This window comes from Thermobia domestica, chromosome 4 (genome assembly GCF_964235325.1).
Source record: "Thermobia domestica chromosome 4, izTheDome1.hap1.1, whole genome shotgun sequence".
Classification (NCBI taxonomy): domain Eukaryota; kingdom Metazoa; phylum Arthropoda; class Insecta; order Zygentoma; family Lepismatidae; genus Thermobia; species Thermobia domestica.
In genome coordinates this window covers 227,240,194-227,259,209 of record NC_137457.1, presented here as the reverse complement: position 1 = coordinate 227,259,209, position 19,016 = coordinate 227,240,194, and the positions used below count along the sequence as shown (strand labels likewise).

At 35.2% G+C, this 19,016-nt stretch overlaps 1 protein-coding gene across 1 annotated transcript in view; it reads right to left on the bottom strand.

The window, feature by feature from the left end:
- LOC145683884 (cubilin-like) overlaps nucleotides 1-19,016 on the bottom strand; it is a 1,291,374-nt gene that overhangs the window by 389,581 nt on the left and 882,777 nt on the right. Inside the window, exons 51-53 of the mRNA XM_081755522.1 lie at nucleotides 18,335-18,423; nucleotides 5,240-5,413; nucleotides 3,788-4,013 (exon numbers count right to left, since the gene is read on the bottom strand). Coding sequence (XP_081611648.1) covers nucleotides 3,788-4,013; nucleotides 5,240-5,413; nucleotides 18,335-18,423 — 489 coding nt within the window. The remainder of the gene's footprint in view (nucleotides 1-3,787; nucleotides 4,014-5,239; nucleotides 5,414-18,334; nucleotides 18,424-19,016) is intronic.

Sequence of the window (19,016 nt, the reverse complement as noted above, 5' to 3'; positions counted from 1 at the left end):
GCCCTGAGAAAATTATTAGTAATACCTAAAATAAAAACCTTAATCGAGGTTTGGCGGATGCCTTCTTTAGTGAGCATATACTCACCTTCATTCTTGCGATTGGAATGATTAATGTCTGCTGAATTTTCTTTTTAGAGCTTTTCCTGTTATAAAATTCTATTATTTCCATTTTTGAGTCATTTTCTTTTTACATGTTTTAATTATGTTATTTATTCCTTTATCCTTTTCGCCACTGTTCTCCTAATATGTAGATCTCATATTTGATTTTTGCTTCCTAAAAAGTTTATTATGTGTCGCTATTGACGTCCAGATTGATTGAAATTTAATCAATCAATCAATTTACTGTGAGCTAAAGACCAATATAAATACTTGCTAATTTCGTTTGGTTAATGTTTAAATTTTCGCCCCAGAATAAAAATATTCATGGGTAATTTGTAAATATTCTGACTGTAATTAGATACGTACCCTATAAAGAATATTTACTAGTAACGATCTTACATACCACGTGGATTCTAGCTTTGTCTAAGTATCGAGAAAATATGAATAATTTCTAGATGAAGCAAAATGGATCAATTGAAGAAAAAAGACTAAATATAATAAATTATTTTATTTAAAAACTTACTAATAAATTTATTAAATATAAGTTGTGCTGATAAATGAATAAAATTGGTCGTATTCTCTTTTTGTATATTCTTCAATTGCTTTTCGAAAATGAAATGAAAATGAAATCTTTAACTTTAACGTCCCACGGTTATACCGGTTAGGCTAAAGGAAACGGTGATAATGAGAAATGAGTGAAATGGTGGAATGAAGAAAGTGGGAGGAAACGGGAGAACCCCGAGAAAACCCACGAGCACGATGTTTGTCCACCACAAAGTCCACACGGCGCGAGCTGGGATCGAACCAGGGACCCTTGCTTTTCGAAAGAAACATATGTAAAGACCGACGATTTTATGCAATTAATTATGAAAATTACAATTTGAATATATATGTTCGAGTTATTCATACTCAGTTTTCAGAGAGGGTTTCCTTTGGGTTTGGAGCAATCGTGAAACTGATATGAATTACTGAATAAATTATGAACATCGTAATGTGAATTTACTGGAGAAGAGAAATGAGCTACATTGCAATGGCAGTGCTTAAAGTATTTTATTTGACAACTCCATTCCAAACTTAGTCTGGTAAAGAATTCTAATAAGGTAATTGATAGAAGTGGTATTGGCTTCAAATATCAATGTGAGTTTTCCCTGAATTGAGTGATACAAAATTAAGACAAGGAATTTTCAGAATTTGCAGCACAGTATGTTTTTTATATTCATTGACATAGTTATGAGTCGACTCTACGGGTGAATACATCTAAAACTCTCTTACAATTAACTTGATTAAAATATTTAGTACATGAAGTATTAATTAGTATCTATAGAGAGGAACTTATAAAGCAAAATATTACTACCTCTACCTTAAAGTTTTAGTATTTTGTTCTAGGGAAAATTCTAGCATATTCTATCCTAAAGTGTGTAGGTATGGAAACCAATATAGTAGAATAAGGGTAAAATAGTTAGTTTTTTTGACAGTGATTGAGAAAGAAAATGAAAAACTAGGAACTTAGAGTCAAAGTAAATACGAGGTAAGGAAATAGAATTAGAGCATAGCGAATAAAAGAATCATCTATGTGTGCGTTCATTAAATAAATGTTGTCACTTTGTATGGCAATTGATAGTCATACGACATAGGTCACTTCGATTTATTAAGAATCAACAGACCAGATCTTTTATAAATGATAATAAGTTAAATATAAAACTTACTTTAAAAGAAAAGAAATCTTAACCAACTTTACTACGTAACCCACTTTTTAAAATGTTACAAACCACAGAGTATATATAATATTCCATTAAATTATTCCGAAACTTAGTACAAATCCTGTGCTCTTATGCAGCCACAATCACGTTAAATAACTGTATTCATGTGTTAGCACGTTACATTGTCGCATTATCCCAGCATCCATTGAGGTCTTTCATAATTTAATTCAAGATATTCCATCAGGTACTAAAAAAAATATATGACACCACCAAAGAAAAAAAAGAAAGATTGAATTATCAAAATTGGGCTACCTATATCGAAGTTATTAGTGAACACACAGAACAGATACTGTATATGATATAAAAGAACTGAATTCGATTTTCTCAAAGTCGATTAATCCTTTCGCTGCAAAATTCCACTTTAGTCGAACTGATGACTTTTATCTTAGATGCGAAATTCGACTTTAGTCCACAACGTGTACTTTTCTTTTTACTTCGCTACGGTATTCGACTTTAGTCGAGCTGATGACACAGAATATTTCGTAGAGATAATGCATTGCATTGTGCTGCAATCTGGCTGTGATTCTTTGAACAAAAGCAGCGTTGAAAGAATTATTACGAGAGTCTTGCTTCATTTGGTAATGTGTGCTTCAGTGCTAATTGGAGCAGTAAGTTATGACATCCAAAGAAAAGACAATCAGATAGCTGCGTGCTTGTTAGATTCCGAGCCGAAGATGAAGATGAAAATTACAGCCTTTCGGATGTGGAATTTGAAACTAGTGGAAATGAAATAGACAGTAGTGCACAGAACATCATTTGTGATGATTCCGATCTTTATTTGTGGAACATTTTGAAGGATGTACGCCAAGGACATTTGGTTAACATAAATGTAATATCTGATTTTGAATAGAAAAATGTTGCTTCAAGACTTGAAGACCTGACAACGTATGAGTGTTTTCTAGAGTTTTTTCCACCTTTGAGTTTCGATATTGTTGCCAGAGAAACAAATATGCATTATTGTATGTATTTCGATATTGGGAAATAACTGGTATTAGATTGGGTGTGAATAATATGATAGGTGCCGATAATCATAAGAATGGTTTATAATAATAAAATTTATCTAGAAAAGTATCGAAACAAGAAGAAACTTATAATAGGATGGCAATACTGACAATTGGGATGCGCGGAGAGATCGGGCACAACAAATATACCTTTCTCAGGTCTTGTAATGATATTTATATTAAGTTACCCTCACCTACGGTGAGAAAACGTATTCTCTAGCAAATAATGTTATATATACTGTTGTAAATAGGTTGGCAACACTGCCAATCGGACATGTTAAGAGTGTAACAAATTAGATATTTTGCATACTGTGGTTTTGATTCTAAGACTTCCATTTTCTTACGAATAATTGCCAACATTTGCCTCACAAAAAATTATCCACCGAATGGGTTAAAAAAAAATAAACATATTGTATGGTAGGTTTTCAATTATGGTAAGTCCGAGCAAAGATGAACTGAATACATAGTTATGTAAACACTAACCCACGGACCAGTATTGATACGAGTTCACCAGATGGTAGTGAATCTGAAATAAAATCTTGCATGTTTTGGTATATATCATTTCCTCAAAAATCTGTACAGTGAACGCAAACAAATATCCGGCATGAAAGCGAATAGATATCCAGAATGAATGCAAATAATAATCCACACAGATTACCACACAGTAACAAAAGACACAAGGCGTAAAACCCACAGGCCTGCACAATAGTTTTCGTTACCTAACACAAGTCACTCTAATAGTGGATTTTCTTATCAGTTTTTCGAATTTTGCCATACTTTAACTCAGGGTAACTCTGATTTACATTGTAGAGACGAATGGTAAAGTGCGGTAGTTGTCAATTAGGTAATTCAGTTGTACACTAATGTAAATTGTATGCTAATACCTTAGAAAATACTGTGCTAATCGCATAACTTTCATAAACATACCATCAGTTACTGCTTCAAGAGATATTTTGAATCCTTTGTATTCTGCTGCTGCATTCGAATGAAATTCGATCCATAGATGATTTGATGCGGATATAAAGTCGCTTGGTGTCGTAGTTCCGCACAATTTTGTTAATTGTGGAGATCTAGGTGACTTTCCATTATAAAATACGATGAAATCGTTTGCGCAATCATAGGTACTTTCTAATTGTAAATCAACGAACTTTACCTGCAATAATAAAAATATTACAAAATTAATGTAAAAATCGGACAAAAGCATAGGATTTACTAAAATCTTCCAGAATATTCGAAACATACCCTGAGAAATCTATTACCATTGTCGTGAATAGATGCGCATTAAAATAGCAGCTAGAAACATTTTACTAAATGTTGACGAGAACTCAAGTGAATTCTTTAATATCACTACATTGTCTATTGTCTTTAAATAAATTTTGATATCACTAAATTTTGAAGTGTTTTGAACAACCGCATGCTTAACTAAAAAGTGCAACATCTGAGAATTTAAGAACTGCAAAAGTTCTCTTTGTTTCCTGTTTACATTTCCTGTACATTTCGTATAGCGTGTGGATGATTTTCAATTTATGTTAATTCTCTCTCTTTTCCATTAAACGACTAACGTATGTCTATTTCTCCTACATATAACACTGCATATATCTTGTTGCGCATATCGAGAACGACTTCTTACAGCCCGAATTTATGGAAGTTTATCCACAATAATTGCTCTCAAATAATACAAGCGCAAATAATTATAATTACTTAAACACGAGAAATAATTATTCTAAAATATACGCAATTTTTAAGGTAAAAGTAATACTAATAATACAAAACCATAGAGACACGGTATGAGAAATGAGTGAAACATTAAAAAACTACGAAACAGTGCAAGGAAAAGATTCTTTTTCCCCTTTTACCTTATGCTAATTAATTAAAAGGCAACTCCATAGTGGTCAATCGCATGACTTTTGTGCAAGGGATCTTGACCTAGATAATAGATAGCTGGATATATTTGGTGCAAGAAGCTAAGCCTGTTTACTATAAATAGGAGATGAGTGTGTGAACAAATGATCACCAATAAAGTACAATTTTCAATTTTTTAAATGACATTGACTTTGTCCTCAGCAGTATATTTTATAAACCTTATGGATATTGGTAGATTAATCTTGCTACATCCCCAAGTTCCCATGGCAAATCCCCATCTCTGAATACATTCATAGATACTATTATCCTCAGAGAAACTTTGTATCAATAAATATTCCTAGATATTTATAAAACCAATAATTCTCCAATCACTAAATTAAAGAAAATACAATTTATTTTTAAAATCTTGTATTTTAAAATAACAAAAAATAGCAAGTTAGACGTCAAAATGCAGAAAAAGTAGCACAACTTTTCCATAAGCCCAGGTTTATGCTATTGAGCAAACATGGTACATACCGAAATTCTTTCTCCGTCTTGAAACGATACAAGCCAAACACAACCCATATTGGATCCATAGTTATTTGGGTAATTAGGACTTAATAGTACACTATTCGTATTTATAACACCTCCACAAGGTGAAACCGAGTATGTGGCTGAGAAATTCATTCCCGAATCGTACTTATGATGATCCTAAAATAAGAACAAAACTAGTAGTTTCACATTTAAATATTCAGCACTCAAAAAATATACAAGTAAATACAGTCATGTTTTAAACACACACACACACTCTATATTCAACATAATTTTCACACGAACACTTATAAACTAAATATACATCATATTGTTGCTAGTGAAATGTGTTGCTCAAGATGTGTCATTTTAAAAGGCCAAAAAATAAAAACTCACTACCTGGTTAATCAAATTAGTCGCCCTCTTCTAGTGTTCCCCACAAGACAAGAGGAGACAGAAAGTATGGTTTTCTTGTCTGGTAAATTTTGTACAGTCTCATTTTGTCTAGGTTTTCAATCGTTTGTCGTCTCAATTTCTAAGTGTGTTTACAAAAGTATGCCCTGATCTGTTTTTCTTTTCCATTGCATTTTATCAGAATCCTTCCACGCCACGAAAACTTTACGACAGGTGTGATATATAATAACAATATTTAACCATATTCGCTACCAGAGTAATGACTTGCGTATCTTTTATTCCTTAATACCATTTTTTTCAGAGCGAAAGTCATTGCTGTATGGTAATTTTAATTAAAATCGTAGTCAAAATTAACAATATACAGGGTGGACCAAAAGTAGGTATGCACCTCTGCATTGATCACGTATAACATTCTAGCTTATAGGCTTATTTGTTTCGGCTGTTCCGTGCTTAAGATATAAGTAAAAACACATTATGAACAAATAATAAAGAAACTAAGTCTACCTGATGGATAACAATAAGAAATTACATAAAAGCAATGAGTTAATCAGTACGGGACTGTATACCTACTTTTGGACCACTCTGTATAAAAACCACTGTTTCATTTTTCAACGGGGAGGGTGGGACAAACGTGTTTCATCGGTACTTTTACGTGGGACATATATGCTCAAGTTGTAATGAATGAGTGATAAACAGTATTTTCATTTATAAGATGTATTGTCAGAAGAATCATATTTACGATTACAAATGTTTGACATTTTGTAGCTTATTCGAAATGACAAGCTCTTCACCATTATGTGCAAATTCAAGTGTCTCATGTGACAGTCACATCGATATTTCTATTTGTGATACGGTGGGAAACAATGTTTGCAATCTGACACATAGTGCATATAGTCTTTGTTTTTGTTTCTTTGATTTGTCACCATTGGTTTGTACACAGCACTTGGGCGTACAGCAGCTCTCATTCTTTTGACAAACGCATCTTTCTTTTCCAATGCAATCATTTGTTTGCAAGTGGGATAAGAAAATCAATCAATGACATTTTTAGGGCATAAGTCTTAAAATATATCCAAGCAGTCATCACTGAAATCATCAGGAGAACTGAAGAAGTTATGCCATAAAATGTCACTGATTGATTTTAGTTATTACTGCTTGGATATATTTTAAGACTTATGCCATAAAAATGTCATTGATTGAACACGTTTCACGATTTTAGTGAAACGTGTTCTTCAATGAATGAAGTCATCAGTCATTGAAGAACACGTTTCTACCATTTCGTTTTCTTCCTATCAAAAGCATAATAACCTAATTTCTGGTCGGATTAATCCACACCGACATAATGTACCATATCGGATTAATCCACATTGCCATAATTTTATTATACATGGCAATGGCTAGCGGACAAGGAAGACCCTGTTTGGTTCCATCTGTAAGTGCGCACTGAACAACAATTGTTTCCGATTTGTAGGAATTAGTCATAGCAAGAATGTCTTTGGTATCCATTCATCGTGATACTAATGTCCCAAGACTAGTTACAAGATATATTCACTTTTCTGCAGTCTTACTGAACTGTAGCATATTTCTCGTGGCACCGTTGCATTTGGCGAGAGCAGAATTCCTAGTCTATCCATGAGGCTAACTGTGGTTTAAAAAATCTGTCCGATGTCGCTGTGACGTCTTTGTTTTTCATTGTTTCAATAAGACGTCATAAAACTTTTTCCTGAAGTCTTCCCACAGTAGTATTCTCTGCGCTGTCTCTTACTGTATAAACTTTTACATCGTATACATAACTACTTTCATTATCACAATGTTCCCACAAAGTTATTCACGTTTGTTCTTCTTCAGTGGTAGATATTGCTTTATCGAAGACCTGTCCTAGAATTTAGCCATCGAATCATCAATACTTCGGTACAGACTGTCCTCTTTTGCTTTCTGAAATGGCTGATTGAAGTTAAAAATAACTTAATCTATGTAATATTTTTTGAATGCATAACTTGTCTTGTCTCGCTAGATGAAGTACAGTTTCGATAGAATAAGGTCGTTTGGCTGAATATTATATTTAATGACCGTATTCCCCAAAGGTAAATGATTTGACTAATAATCTGATAAATTTGGAACCTTGTTGTATGATGCTACACGAGTTACTCCTAAAAGAAACCTAGCTTCTGCTGGACCAGTGTTCTGAATTTGTGTTCTGAATTTGTAATTCTATTCGAACCGCATGTTCGTGCACTGTGCTATGAATATGATCAAACTACGAGGGAACTTTTGCCAAAACACATCTATTTCACTGCAAGGCCTGTCAATCTTATGACATAAAAGAGCATGTGTTTGTCAGGAACAGTCAATCTAGGTTTGAAAGATGGGCTTAACTTTGAGCACAGTACTTCCGCACGCACTGCAAGTCCTACTACTCCTTCATTACTAGTACCTTGATCTTAACTTTATCAACTTAATTATCTGCACTTTCATTTTTACTTCCACTAATGTCTTCTTGGTAATCTTAATCAGCTTCGCAATCATTCCTACACAGTCAACGGTCAGAATGTTCAAGAAATCTTCGAATTTCGTCTATGTCATGTTTGCGATTCCGAATCCGTACACCACTGATTTTTGAACTCATCATTTTTTCACAAAGATAAAAATATATTTTCTAAATAACTGTTTTTAGTTTTTTCTTTAATTATGTCTATCACTCCCAGCAGAAGATGAGCGAGTTCTAGATAGTAACGCCATCTTTTTGACCAGAGTATAGTTTGAAAGAGTGTTGTTACGTAAGTGGATGATAAACAGACTTCAGCACATGTAGTCTAGGTGAAGATTTCCAGTAAGCATCACAGTTTATACAATATTAGGATTGACGGTCACGAGACTGAAGTGTTTTAAGTTTCTGTTCTTGGGCGGCTTAAGGCGAGTTCGATTAAGACAAGGTCTGGTAGAACAGAGAAAGGAATGCTATGATGGAGACAAAGCTATGTGCAATATATACATAGATGAAAATGTTATATTCGACGTTCGGGGTTATAATAATCTGAATTGCTTTCTCTTTCCTATATTGCAAGAATATAGTCCAGAGTAGGATAACCATAACAAGAGTTAGAAGGGTCTGATTTAAATTTCAACGATGATAGGATGACATGCAATTATGTGGTGCGTAGTGCAACGGATTCGTAGACGATACAAATGATCCAATAGAAGAGATATTTAAACGGGTTATAATTACCTAGGTAGATCGTTGTCATTATATCATTGACAAACATATAGAGCTTGTATTTAGAAGTTCAAGTATTTGTGTTATGCTGCGTGGTTATGAAGTAATAAGCAGATATGTGTCATTTGCGTAACAAAGGACAAAGGAGAATTTAATTGCAGTTATGAGGTCAGCAGTATAGAGGGAAAACAAAAATGAACCGGAAATAGATCCGTAAGGTACACCCTTGTTATCATTATGGGGCTAGGATATAGAACACTGAGATATTCTTAGATACACTTATTGATGTCTGCACGACACCTAAGATTGAAACACATTAATAGTAGCATCAGATAGGTTATAACGTCTGAGTTTAGCCACCAACAGCTTATGATTTACATCAAAAGCCCTTTAAGTCTAAAAGTCCAAAATTGTTACCTGAGAGCTATCGAAGGCATGAAATATCAGTAACGTCAACTTGCACTATCAGTACTATGACGATTACGAAATCCAGACTGAATGATATGAGTTACATTATTATTATTATTATTATTATTAACATACTCTGATAGTTGCTAAAACAATGTCTTTTCTAAGACTTATTGGTAAAATATTAATTGAAAGAAGATTGTCTGCTTATTTTACTTGAGATTTGTAATGCAGTGATTGCATTTTCAACGTTTTGTAAGCACTGGGAAAGCAGCCTTGTACTAGGTAAAAATTTATAATATGGGTTAAGGGAGATAATAAAAATGGCAATGTAGCTTGAGCAGTTTTGTGGTTACTTCATCAAATCCTGCTACACTATGCTTTATGCTCTACATTGCTTTCCTTAGTCTACTTCGCTTACTGGATGCAATTGGAAAGCATTCACATTTGCATTTGAATGTTTTCCAGATGTAAATCCAGTAATTTTCCAATTTGTTGACAGTAATGCCAATACATGGATAAAATAATTGTTCATATAAATTGGGTCATTCAGTTCAACAGAAAGTGTTAGAAATGTTTTTAAGTTAACAATACCAAGTTTTTGTGTTATAAAGGTAACTAAGAAAGTTCTGTCACTTTTTCACTCACTACCTTTGAACATCGATATGTCATCTAAGACGTGCCTGGAAGATTAAAAATGGTCCCCATCAGCATCCGTGTTCTTCTGCCAACGTTCTGGAAGGTCATTGATTCCATCGCGGTAGAACTAGGGCTATTCCGGTAATCGAGTTATCGATAAAAATTCGATAAAATTTCAAAACCGATTCGTCGATAAAGAATTTTAATTTTATCGAATTATCGAACTTTCGAGACTCTTGAATTGTTTGAGACTCTCGAAATGTTTGAGCCTCTCGAATTCTTTCAGACTCTAGAATTTTTTGAGACTCTCGAAAGATTTGAGACTCTCCAAACAATTGACACACAAGAAATGTTAAAAACATTCGACGAGTTTCAGAGACTCGAATTGTTTGAAAGCAGCAAATACTGAAAGATATGGAAGAAGCAATGCAATCGATGTTATCATAGGTGTAGGGCTACATGTGTACTACATATACACAGGATGTTATTTTAAAGTTGCCTCCTTTGAAATGAAGTGAAAGAAGAGTTTCTACCCACATGTCTTTAAGACCAGTGTTTATGCATGTACAAAGATTAAGTAGTCTGTCAGGGAAAGGAGAGAGAGAGAGAGACAGACAGACAGAGACAGACAAAGGAAGATAAAACATGCATCACCCGAACAGGGTTGGAATCCAAGACACCATGGCCCTTATGCAGAGTCGTTCTGTTCCGTGATTAGTGCCATATTAAAGAGTTCGACTAACATACAGTATGTTTCCTGCAGTAGTCAGGTATTTAGTATGATGGTAATCATAATTCAAAACGACTCTGCATAAGACTCCATAAGTCTACAAACTGTCACTTTACCGATTGTCAACAACAGGGTAGGCAGAAAAAGGAAAGTGTTGCCTCTGTTTCCAGGATTTAAATTAAAGTTCTGGATGGAGAAGCTTCTGATATAGGTAGAGGTAAGGGAGTTCGATAAGGCTGAAGTCTTATCGAACTTTGGTTTTGAGAATTTATTATCCGGTACTTGAAACCCTTTGAGTATTTGAGATTGTCCAAATTTCGTGTAATATCTGACTTCCTGTATCATTTAAACAAACTTTTGGAATTTTCGGTGCGAAGCTTACTCTAGATCGCGCTTCTGTTTGTATGTGATGTTCGACGATAACTTTCGAACAGATTGTACGATTTTGATGGAGTTTACTTTAAAATATTCCTCTTTGCTTTTATCATGCACCTATTGTTTTTGGTTGCCTTACCACAAGGGGAACTCCCTTGAATTCGAGTATTTGTTCTTACTTTGAGCGTATTCGTGATGTTATTACTATTATTAATATTACGGTTTTCTCAATATTAATATTACTACTACGTCTATTACTATACCACTATAATCTTTACTGCCAGTTTTAGATCTGACGTTTAATACATTTCAATACTATATTTCCGCCTTTTCCTTTCTTCATAGTAGACTCATGGTATTATGTAGATTATTAGAAGTAGGTAGATATTACACCAAATTATTGACATCATTTAAAATAGATTAGTTTCACAACCCAATTATTTTTAACTACAGTCAAAAAAGGCGAATACTGCAATGGTAATAGAAAACTAAATTTCATTACATTACTAATGATCTCTTTCGATAAAATACTTGCTGCATGAAAAACAAGCTATACCCGCCCTTCCGCCAGTGTTTTCCTTTTTTTTACCACCATCTTGTTGTCCTCCATTTTCTTCTCTGCTGCCATTTTGAAATGCCTATGATCACGTACTGTAGTAATATATAGCGATTAGAAATCGGGACTTGAGACCGCCCTTCTATTTTTGGCGCGCCTTTTTATGAACAAAATTTCCGTTTTGTCGCCATCTTGAAATACTTATGACCACGTACCGTAATAATCGAACACATTTCCTCCTCTGATACGAAGGTTGCAGAAGAACCCACATTTTTTACGTTTTCGAACATTCCTTTTGGCACCCGCCGGAGCCCGCCCCTCATGAAATTATAAGCCTGTAACTGCAGTTCACTAAGGTCAGAATTCGTGCCAAGACTCACTCGATTCGGTTCATCAGTTTAGAATATTAGCATGATTATACTTCGTCATTTTTCCGTTGCCTCCATTTTCTTTTGGCCACCATGTTGAAATGAAATGGTGCGACTGACAATTTTTACCATGCCTGTTCTGTTATCTGTGGCACTAACTTACAACATTAGTGCCTGCAAAAGCACATCGCTCTATCTGGTGCCCTATGCATGGCACAAACATACACATACACGGCGCGAGACGTTACTTTAGCCCGTCCCTTATAGAGTGGGCTAAAAAGAAGAGAAAAATGGGTCAGAGGTGGATTGCTCGACGGCTATAAGGTTTGAATCCCATTCTTTTGTGAAGCCATGGTAACATCTAGTAGTAGCCATTTCCTCTCCTATGGGGTGATATTGATAAATTCCAAACCTTTCAAATTACAGGTAAAATATCAAGCATTAATAAGCACTTTTTTCCTTCATACCTGACATAATTATTATTAATTTCTGGAATATAAGATTAGTAATTTCGGGCAGTGTATCAAAGTGTATGTCTGATGAGGATCTTGGTTAGAAGATCGAAACGTAACAAGTAAAGTATTTATTTTTATGAATAGTACAGTCTTGTTCAGCAGTTCAGTGTTTCATTTCTGAATTAAATAATGTCAGAAATTTTATGGGAAAGAAGGTCGGGAAAGTTCACTGTGTTTGGGCAAACGGTTGGCTTGCAAATCTGTCTTTGCTGATATTTATGAAAAAATCAATTGCAATAAGGTGATCTTCGGAAGAATATTCAGAAAAATAATTTAGAAAACAATTAAGACAATAATATAAAAATATATTTAAGTAAAGAAAATGGGCATAAGCATTTTTGGAACTTAAGGTTAGACTTTTTTTAACTTCTCAATAAACACACACCATTCTAAAAAATATCCGGGATTGCTGTCCAGAAAGTATAGTAATCCGGGAGATTTTGAAAACACGGAGGGTCATAGTAGCAAAAATACGGGTAACCCAAGGTGAACACGATCAGAGATATGTTTGTGGGGAAATATCCCTCCTGAACAACCCCCTGAAATCACCACTGCTTAGATTAACATTTATTTTACTAAAAGGCGAAAGAGGGAGTTCGCACCGAAAGCATAATCATATATGATTGCGGAAATGTGTAAACTTGAGTCCATTGAGAAAGACAAAATATGACAGAAGATAACACATTTGGCTTTAAAAAAAATGCTACAAAAGTTTAACAACACCGCACATGATTAATATGGTTGAGGTGCTGGACCATATACCATATCGCACTAACTAGGGATGATTCCATACCGGGACCAAGTACCTGGGGAAAACCTATATATCGTCTGAAAGTTCTTACCATGAGAAGCACGAAACCGTTTTCAAATCACGGGCAAACCCGCAACCTAATCTTTTAAGGGGCCCATTTGTTTGGTGTGTGTGACCCTGTGTATAGCGTATTCCACAGAAGTAAAAATGAATGTTACGATGCATCACGCGTAAGCGCCTGAGCCCATCGTGTTCCTTTTTGGCTCATTGCTAGAACGTGACTCGGGGAAGAGTTTGATAATATTACTTTGCACCCAGACGTACCCATTTGGTCAGTGAGCCAACGAATTTTAAATACAATGTGGCAGATGGTTTCTGTACCACTGGATGTATATCCATGAAACGTGGCATGAACATCATTCGTCACTACAGAAAATATACTGTGGACGTATTTCTCTCCCAAAGACTCCCGTTTCTCAGTGTTGCCAACCAATTGTAGAAATGAGAAGGTGTTAAAGAGGTTCCGTCGGATAAGACGTTTATACACCAAGATGAACAGAAACATCACACGACACTATAACAATAGACGTTGAGTGTGACCGTCTCCCAACCATTCTAGGCTGTCAGTGTTGTCAATCAAGTGTAAACAGTTGAGATGATTTTTAGTTTAGCGTCCCTTTCAGCAGCGAGGCTATATGAGACGTGGCCTACTGACTAACGTGGAATCCGAACCACATCAGATCCCGTTGGGAATCGAACCCGGGTCTCCCACGCCAAAGGCGCGTACGCTAACCGCTTAGCCACGAGGGAGCTCCCAAGTGTAAACATCAAAATGTTGCAAATTGCGTTCGTGCCATTGAAAGAATATAGAACAAATGTGACAGAAGCAATATTGGACAATTGAAAACATAGTGTGAGCCTCCCTGTTTCCCATACACCTCAATTTGGCAGTGTTGTCAACCAATGCGAACATTCAAGATTTTCGCAAGAAGTCTATAGCATGGCGGATAGAATTAAACAGTGACATGATCCCAACAACTGTATGTTCACTGTTGTGTCGAATGATGCCAAATTTTGCCTCTATGTATGCAATGGTCAGACAACTTTTCGAGAACGTGTGTTTTACAATATTCGAAACGCTGATGACATGAGTGCTTGTGGGTTCACACTAACATACTACAAATCTAGTATGGGTCACAATCTAATTATGTCCGTCATCCTTAAACTTCATGCGAAGATCGTGAAAATATTAGGTGGGCAGCAAAAATTTAGACAGGCCCGGCCCCCGTAGACCCCCTGGATACGGGCCTGTCCCTTTCTGCACGTTATCCTTTTCTCCTCACAAATACAACTTTGCAATAACTTATCAGATGATAAAAGTTGTCTGACTAGTTTAGGTGCAAGAAGGAATCATTGGTTGCAAGAAACTTTAATAATATTCGTACTTTCGATAATATCCGAAACTTCGATAATATTCGTGCTTTCGATAAAACTCGAAACTTCAATAATAATCGAACTTTCGATAATACCGGAAACTTCGATAAAACTCGAACTTTCGATAATACTCGAACTTTCGATAATACTCGAAATTAAGATAAAACCCGAAACTTCGATAATACTCGAAATTTCGATAATACCCGAAACTTCGATAATTTCAAATAATCGAACTGTTTCGTGTAACCAATGACAACTCGATAAATTTTCACTACCGAAGTTCGATAGGTCCTCAGCCTTATTGAACACCCCCAGGTAGAACTTGCTGGGCCGTGAAGCGAAGGCATAAAGTGCATTTTGCACCTCTACCAGGGATTTGAACTGGACTTCTCTAAGGTGATTGTCCAAGAAATGAAACAGGTGATAATCGGATGGTGCAATATCCGGGGAGTATGGTGAATGCAATAACGTTTCCATCGAAGACGTAGAATGGCGTCCCGGGTCATCCTAGCCACGTGGGGCTTAGCGTTGTCCAGTAACTGGAGGATCCTTTTGCGATTCAGAAGTGCTGGCTCCAGATTTTTTATTTTTTCTTGAATACGGCTCGAGTGCTGAGAGTACACAGTTGCATTGATACTCTAACCAGCTGGTATCGGTTCCAGTTGCACTATGCTGTGAGCAGTCCACCAAACACACAGGAGAGCCTTCTTCAGGTGCAGTGCTGGTTTCGGTTGTTTTGGAACTGGTTCATGGGTTTCTCCACTTACACTGAATTGTAGTCCCAGTTCTTCACAACTCTGGCCACTGTTCGCCTCAATTGCTGCCTGAAGATCTTCATTTTGTACATGTGTTGGTCTTCCGTCACGTGGTGCGTCCTCAAGAGTTTCGTCACTGTTCTTAAACTTGTTAAACCAACGTTGCAATGTCCGCGTAGTCACAAAACCCTCACCAAAGGCCTGGCATATCTTCCGCCCTGTTGCAGCGGCGTTTGACCCCAGTTTGAACGCGTACAGCATACACTACCTTATGACGCTCTGTGGAGGTCCCATGTTCACTCTATCCTTTCGCAAGTTCATATTGTAACTGAATTTCCACAACCAGTTAGAATGTTGGATATACCCACACCAACAAGTGACCTTCGCTTTATCTCCATTTGCATTCAACTCACGTTGGGGGGCCGATGGAACACAGAACTCCACAAAAGTGACAGAACTTTCTTGGTTATCTTTATAATTTCTACTTATTTTTCTGATTTGTACAATTTTTAGCAGGATGTGAGAAGTATCCATTTTTGTTCACGAACTACTGTTGCGAAGTTTCGTAGTCTTTTATATTATTCCAAGTGTTGTTGAGAACCGGTTCGTATAAATTTCCTATATACAGAGTATATCAACGGGGGAGGGGCCAAAAATGGGGTATGGTTTCCCAAACGACTTTCTGACCACCAATGGAATTCAACTTTCAGGTATTCGTTTCAACTTGTTTAGTAAAGGGAATAACGAATGCTTATAATAAGACAAATGGAAGTGCCCATTCTTGACAAGGGAAGACTAAAGTATAATGAATAAAAACCTGGGTATTTGGATATTATAAAAATCGTCCATCTTTTATTTTTAGAAGAGGAATCGTCAAAAATCGCTACATCACATGTTTACTCATTTTTAATTATGATTTTATACATCGAATTTCAAGTCTTTAACTTACGTGAATACTTACATTAAGCATTGTCTGAATAAAACTGTATATTTTAGCTTTCATGTGTTTCAGTACTTTTAGAAAATTCCGCTCTTAAAGAGGAATAAGGGGTCAATTTACATCTTAGAAATGTTGACTCTTTGACAAATTTTGATGCACACTTTATCTTACTAATGTGAGATTTCATTTTTGGAAAAAGATTTGAACGTCCTTTAATTTTCTTTATGATACATATTTAAAATTCTTTTCTTAGCACATGTTTTCATGACAGCGATGTTTCGTGTCCAAATTTTGTTTCTAACTATAGTAGTCCGGCCTTTATGTTTATGAGTAAGTCACTTATAATAATAGATATGAAAGGAAAAAATTCTAAACTGCGTCAACACATTATAATTTATCAACTTCCCAAAAGCAATACCGGTCAGTGGCATAGGCAGAAACGTATCATGGAAAGCATTAATAATTGCCGTAACGAAGAAATACGCTCACACATACACACACGCAAGCATTACGTGGCGTCTCCGGCTGAAATGTGGCCCATATAGACGGTCAGAATACTTCGTGCGCTCTTGTAACGTGTTTAGTCTTTCAGTTCAATACACAAAGAAGTTACATTCTTTTCAGGTTTCTTTAGTTAACATTATTAAAATATTGACGAATTTCGCTAAGGAAAACTAAATTCGACTTTCTGACGCTACAGCCATGAAAGACTATTTTCAGGCAGATGGCTCGCTCTTAACAGTGTTAAATGTCGAAGAGTATCGGGACCCAGATGCAATTTTTGTAGCTTTATTAGATTGGAATTCGCTACCTCTTAATTCAGGTAACTCCCCAATTTCTTCATGATTCTGGGTCAACACAAGAAAATTTTAGTGCTCCCAGCGAGAATAGAAACAGTGACTACGTACACTGTTGTCACGCACGCTAACAGTGCAGCTAAAGCTGAACTAAATAATAATAATAATAATAATAATAATAATAATAATAATAATAATAATAATAATAATAAAACATCTACTTTCTTTGTTAAATGCTCTCTATTCGCACCGAGATGTTAAATTTTGACGCCTATGATAACGAAAAGAAAATAGTTGAATAATATTAAGAATACAATATATAGCTAACCTGCTGAAAAGGTTATAGGGTAAGAATAGAGCTTATAAGAAGTATTTTTTTAAACATAAATGTGTAATGCTTGTTTATCGTGATCAGTTATGTATGTAAAAGGATCGTAACATATCTATATAAAAGAGTTGGTTACAAATGGAAGATATTATATGAGAGCAGAATCCATTTCGGTATCACTGTACCGAAGAGGGGAATGGCTTGGGCCAAGTAAGTTCCATGTCTACGACACTGATCATCAATTTTGTTACTCTCATTTACTTAACTGGGTTCACACAGTTAAACTTCTATACAATTGCATAACTGTATGAGATTGATCTTATTCCTTCTTTGATTTTTCTTTATTTTTATCATTTTTAATTTCGAGACAAATTTAATTAAGAAAAGGAAGACGATTTTATTCATATGTCATTAATAACTCTATAATGTTGCGCAAATTACTTGTCAATATTTACAATAGTGGTTTCCTTATTTATTATTATTATTATCTATTTCCTCAAATACGACTGATATGATTTTGTTGATATATCAATTCGTCAAAGTGTGTTTTCCGATAGACTGAAAGACAAGTTTTATATACACGTTTCCATGGCAACTGTCACATGAGCTCCGATATACAAGCAATTGTAAATTTTTGATTGTATTGTTTGCAGAATTACTGAAAGAGCTTTTCGGCAAAATCAAACTGACACTTCTACCTATATATAAGTTACATTTACAACGCTTTGTCCAAGTTTCCTATCAAATAAACAATGATCATCTACAAATAAAAAAAAATATTTAATGAACTTTTGGTACAAACTTTCAAGCAACAATATGACATATACAGTTGTAAATAATAAAAGTAATATCAGAAAATGTATAAATAACTGATACTTACAGCTAGAATCCTGGTTACAGGATAGGGACTACTAACTTGTGGAATGGTTTGATTAACGCAAATAGTAGTGATCTCTTCACCAATGTCATCTAAAACAAAAGAAAAATTTTAAGGAAAGTTTGCAAAAATTAAATGGTACAGTCTGCGTCACCCGATTGTGTGGTATCAGCCAATAAGCTCGCAGTGCGTTATTACTAGACCTTCAGGGAAGAATCTAATCATTCATAATTGATATCATTCTTATTTGTAGACAATTATAAATGATTAGATTCCTTCTTGAAGGTTTAGTAACAACGCAGTGGGAGCTCATTGGCTGATACCACACGCCAATTCGGGTGACGCGGTTTATAGTAACGCATCTTCATATATGTACATATTTAAGGTATGGAACAAAACAATATGAATTCGTTCAGTTTTGACATAAAAAAGTCTTTAAATTATTATAAGTAAATTTTAAACTTTTCCAGTGTATAACTGTCTACATCGCTGAGTCAACGAGATCTATCCTTGTAACTGTACGAATCAACCAGACCATTGTGCTAGGGTTTCCAAAATCTCAGTAACAAGCAACGATACATTTGATAAACAAATAAATCGGTTCAGTTCACTGAAACACACTGATTGTGGAACCCCTTTCATGTTAAGACCTGTTCATGAACATGAAGTTTGAAGAGCAATTGTT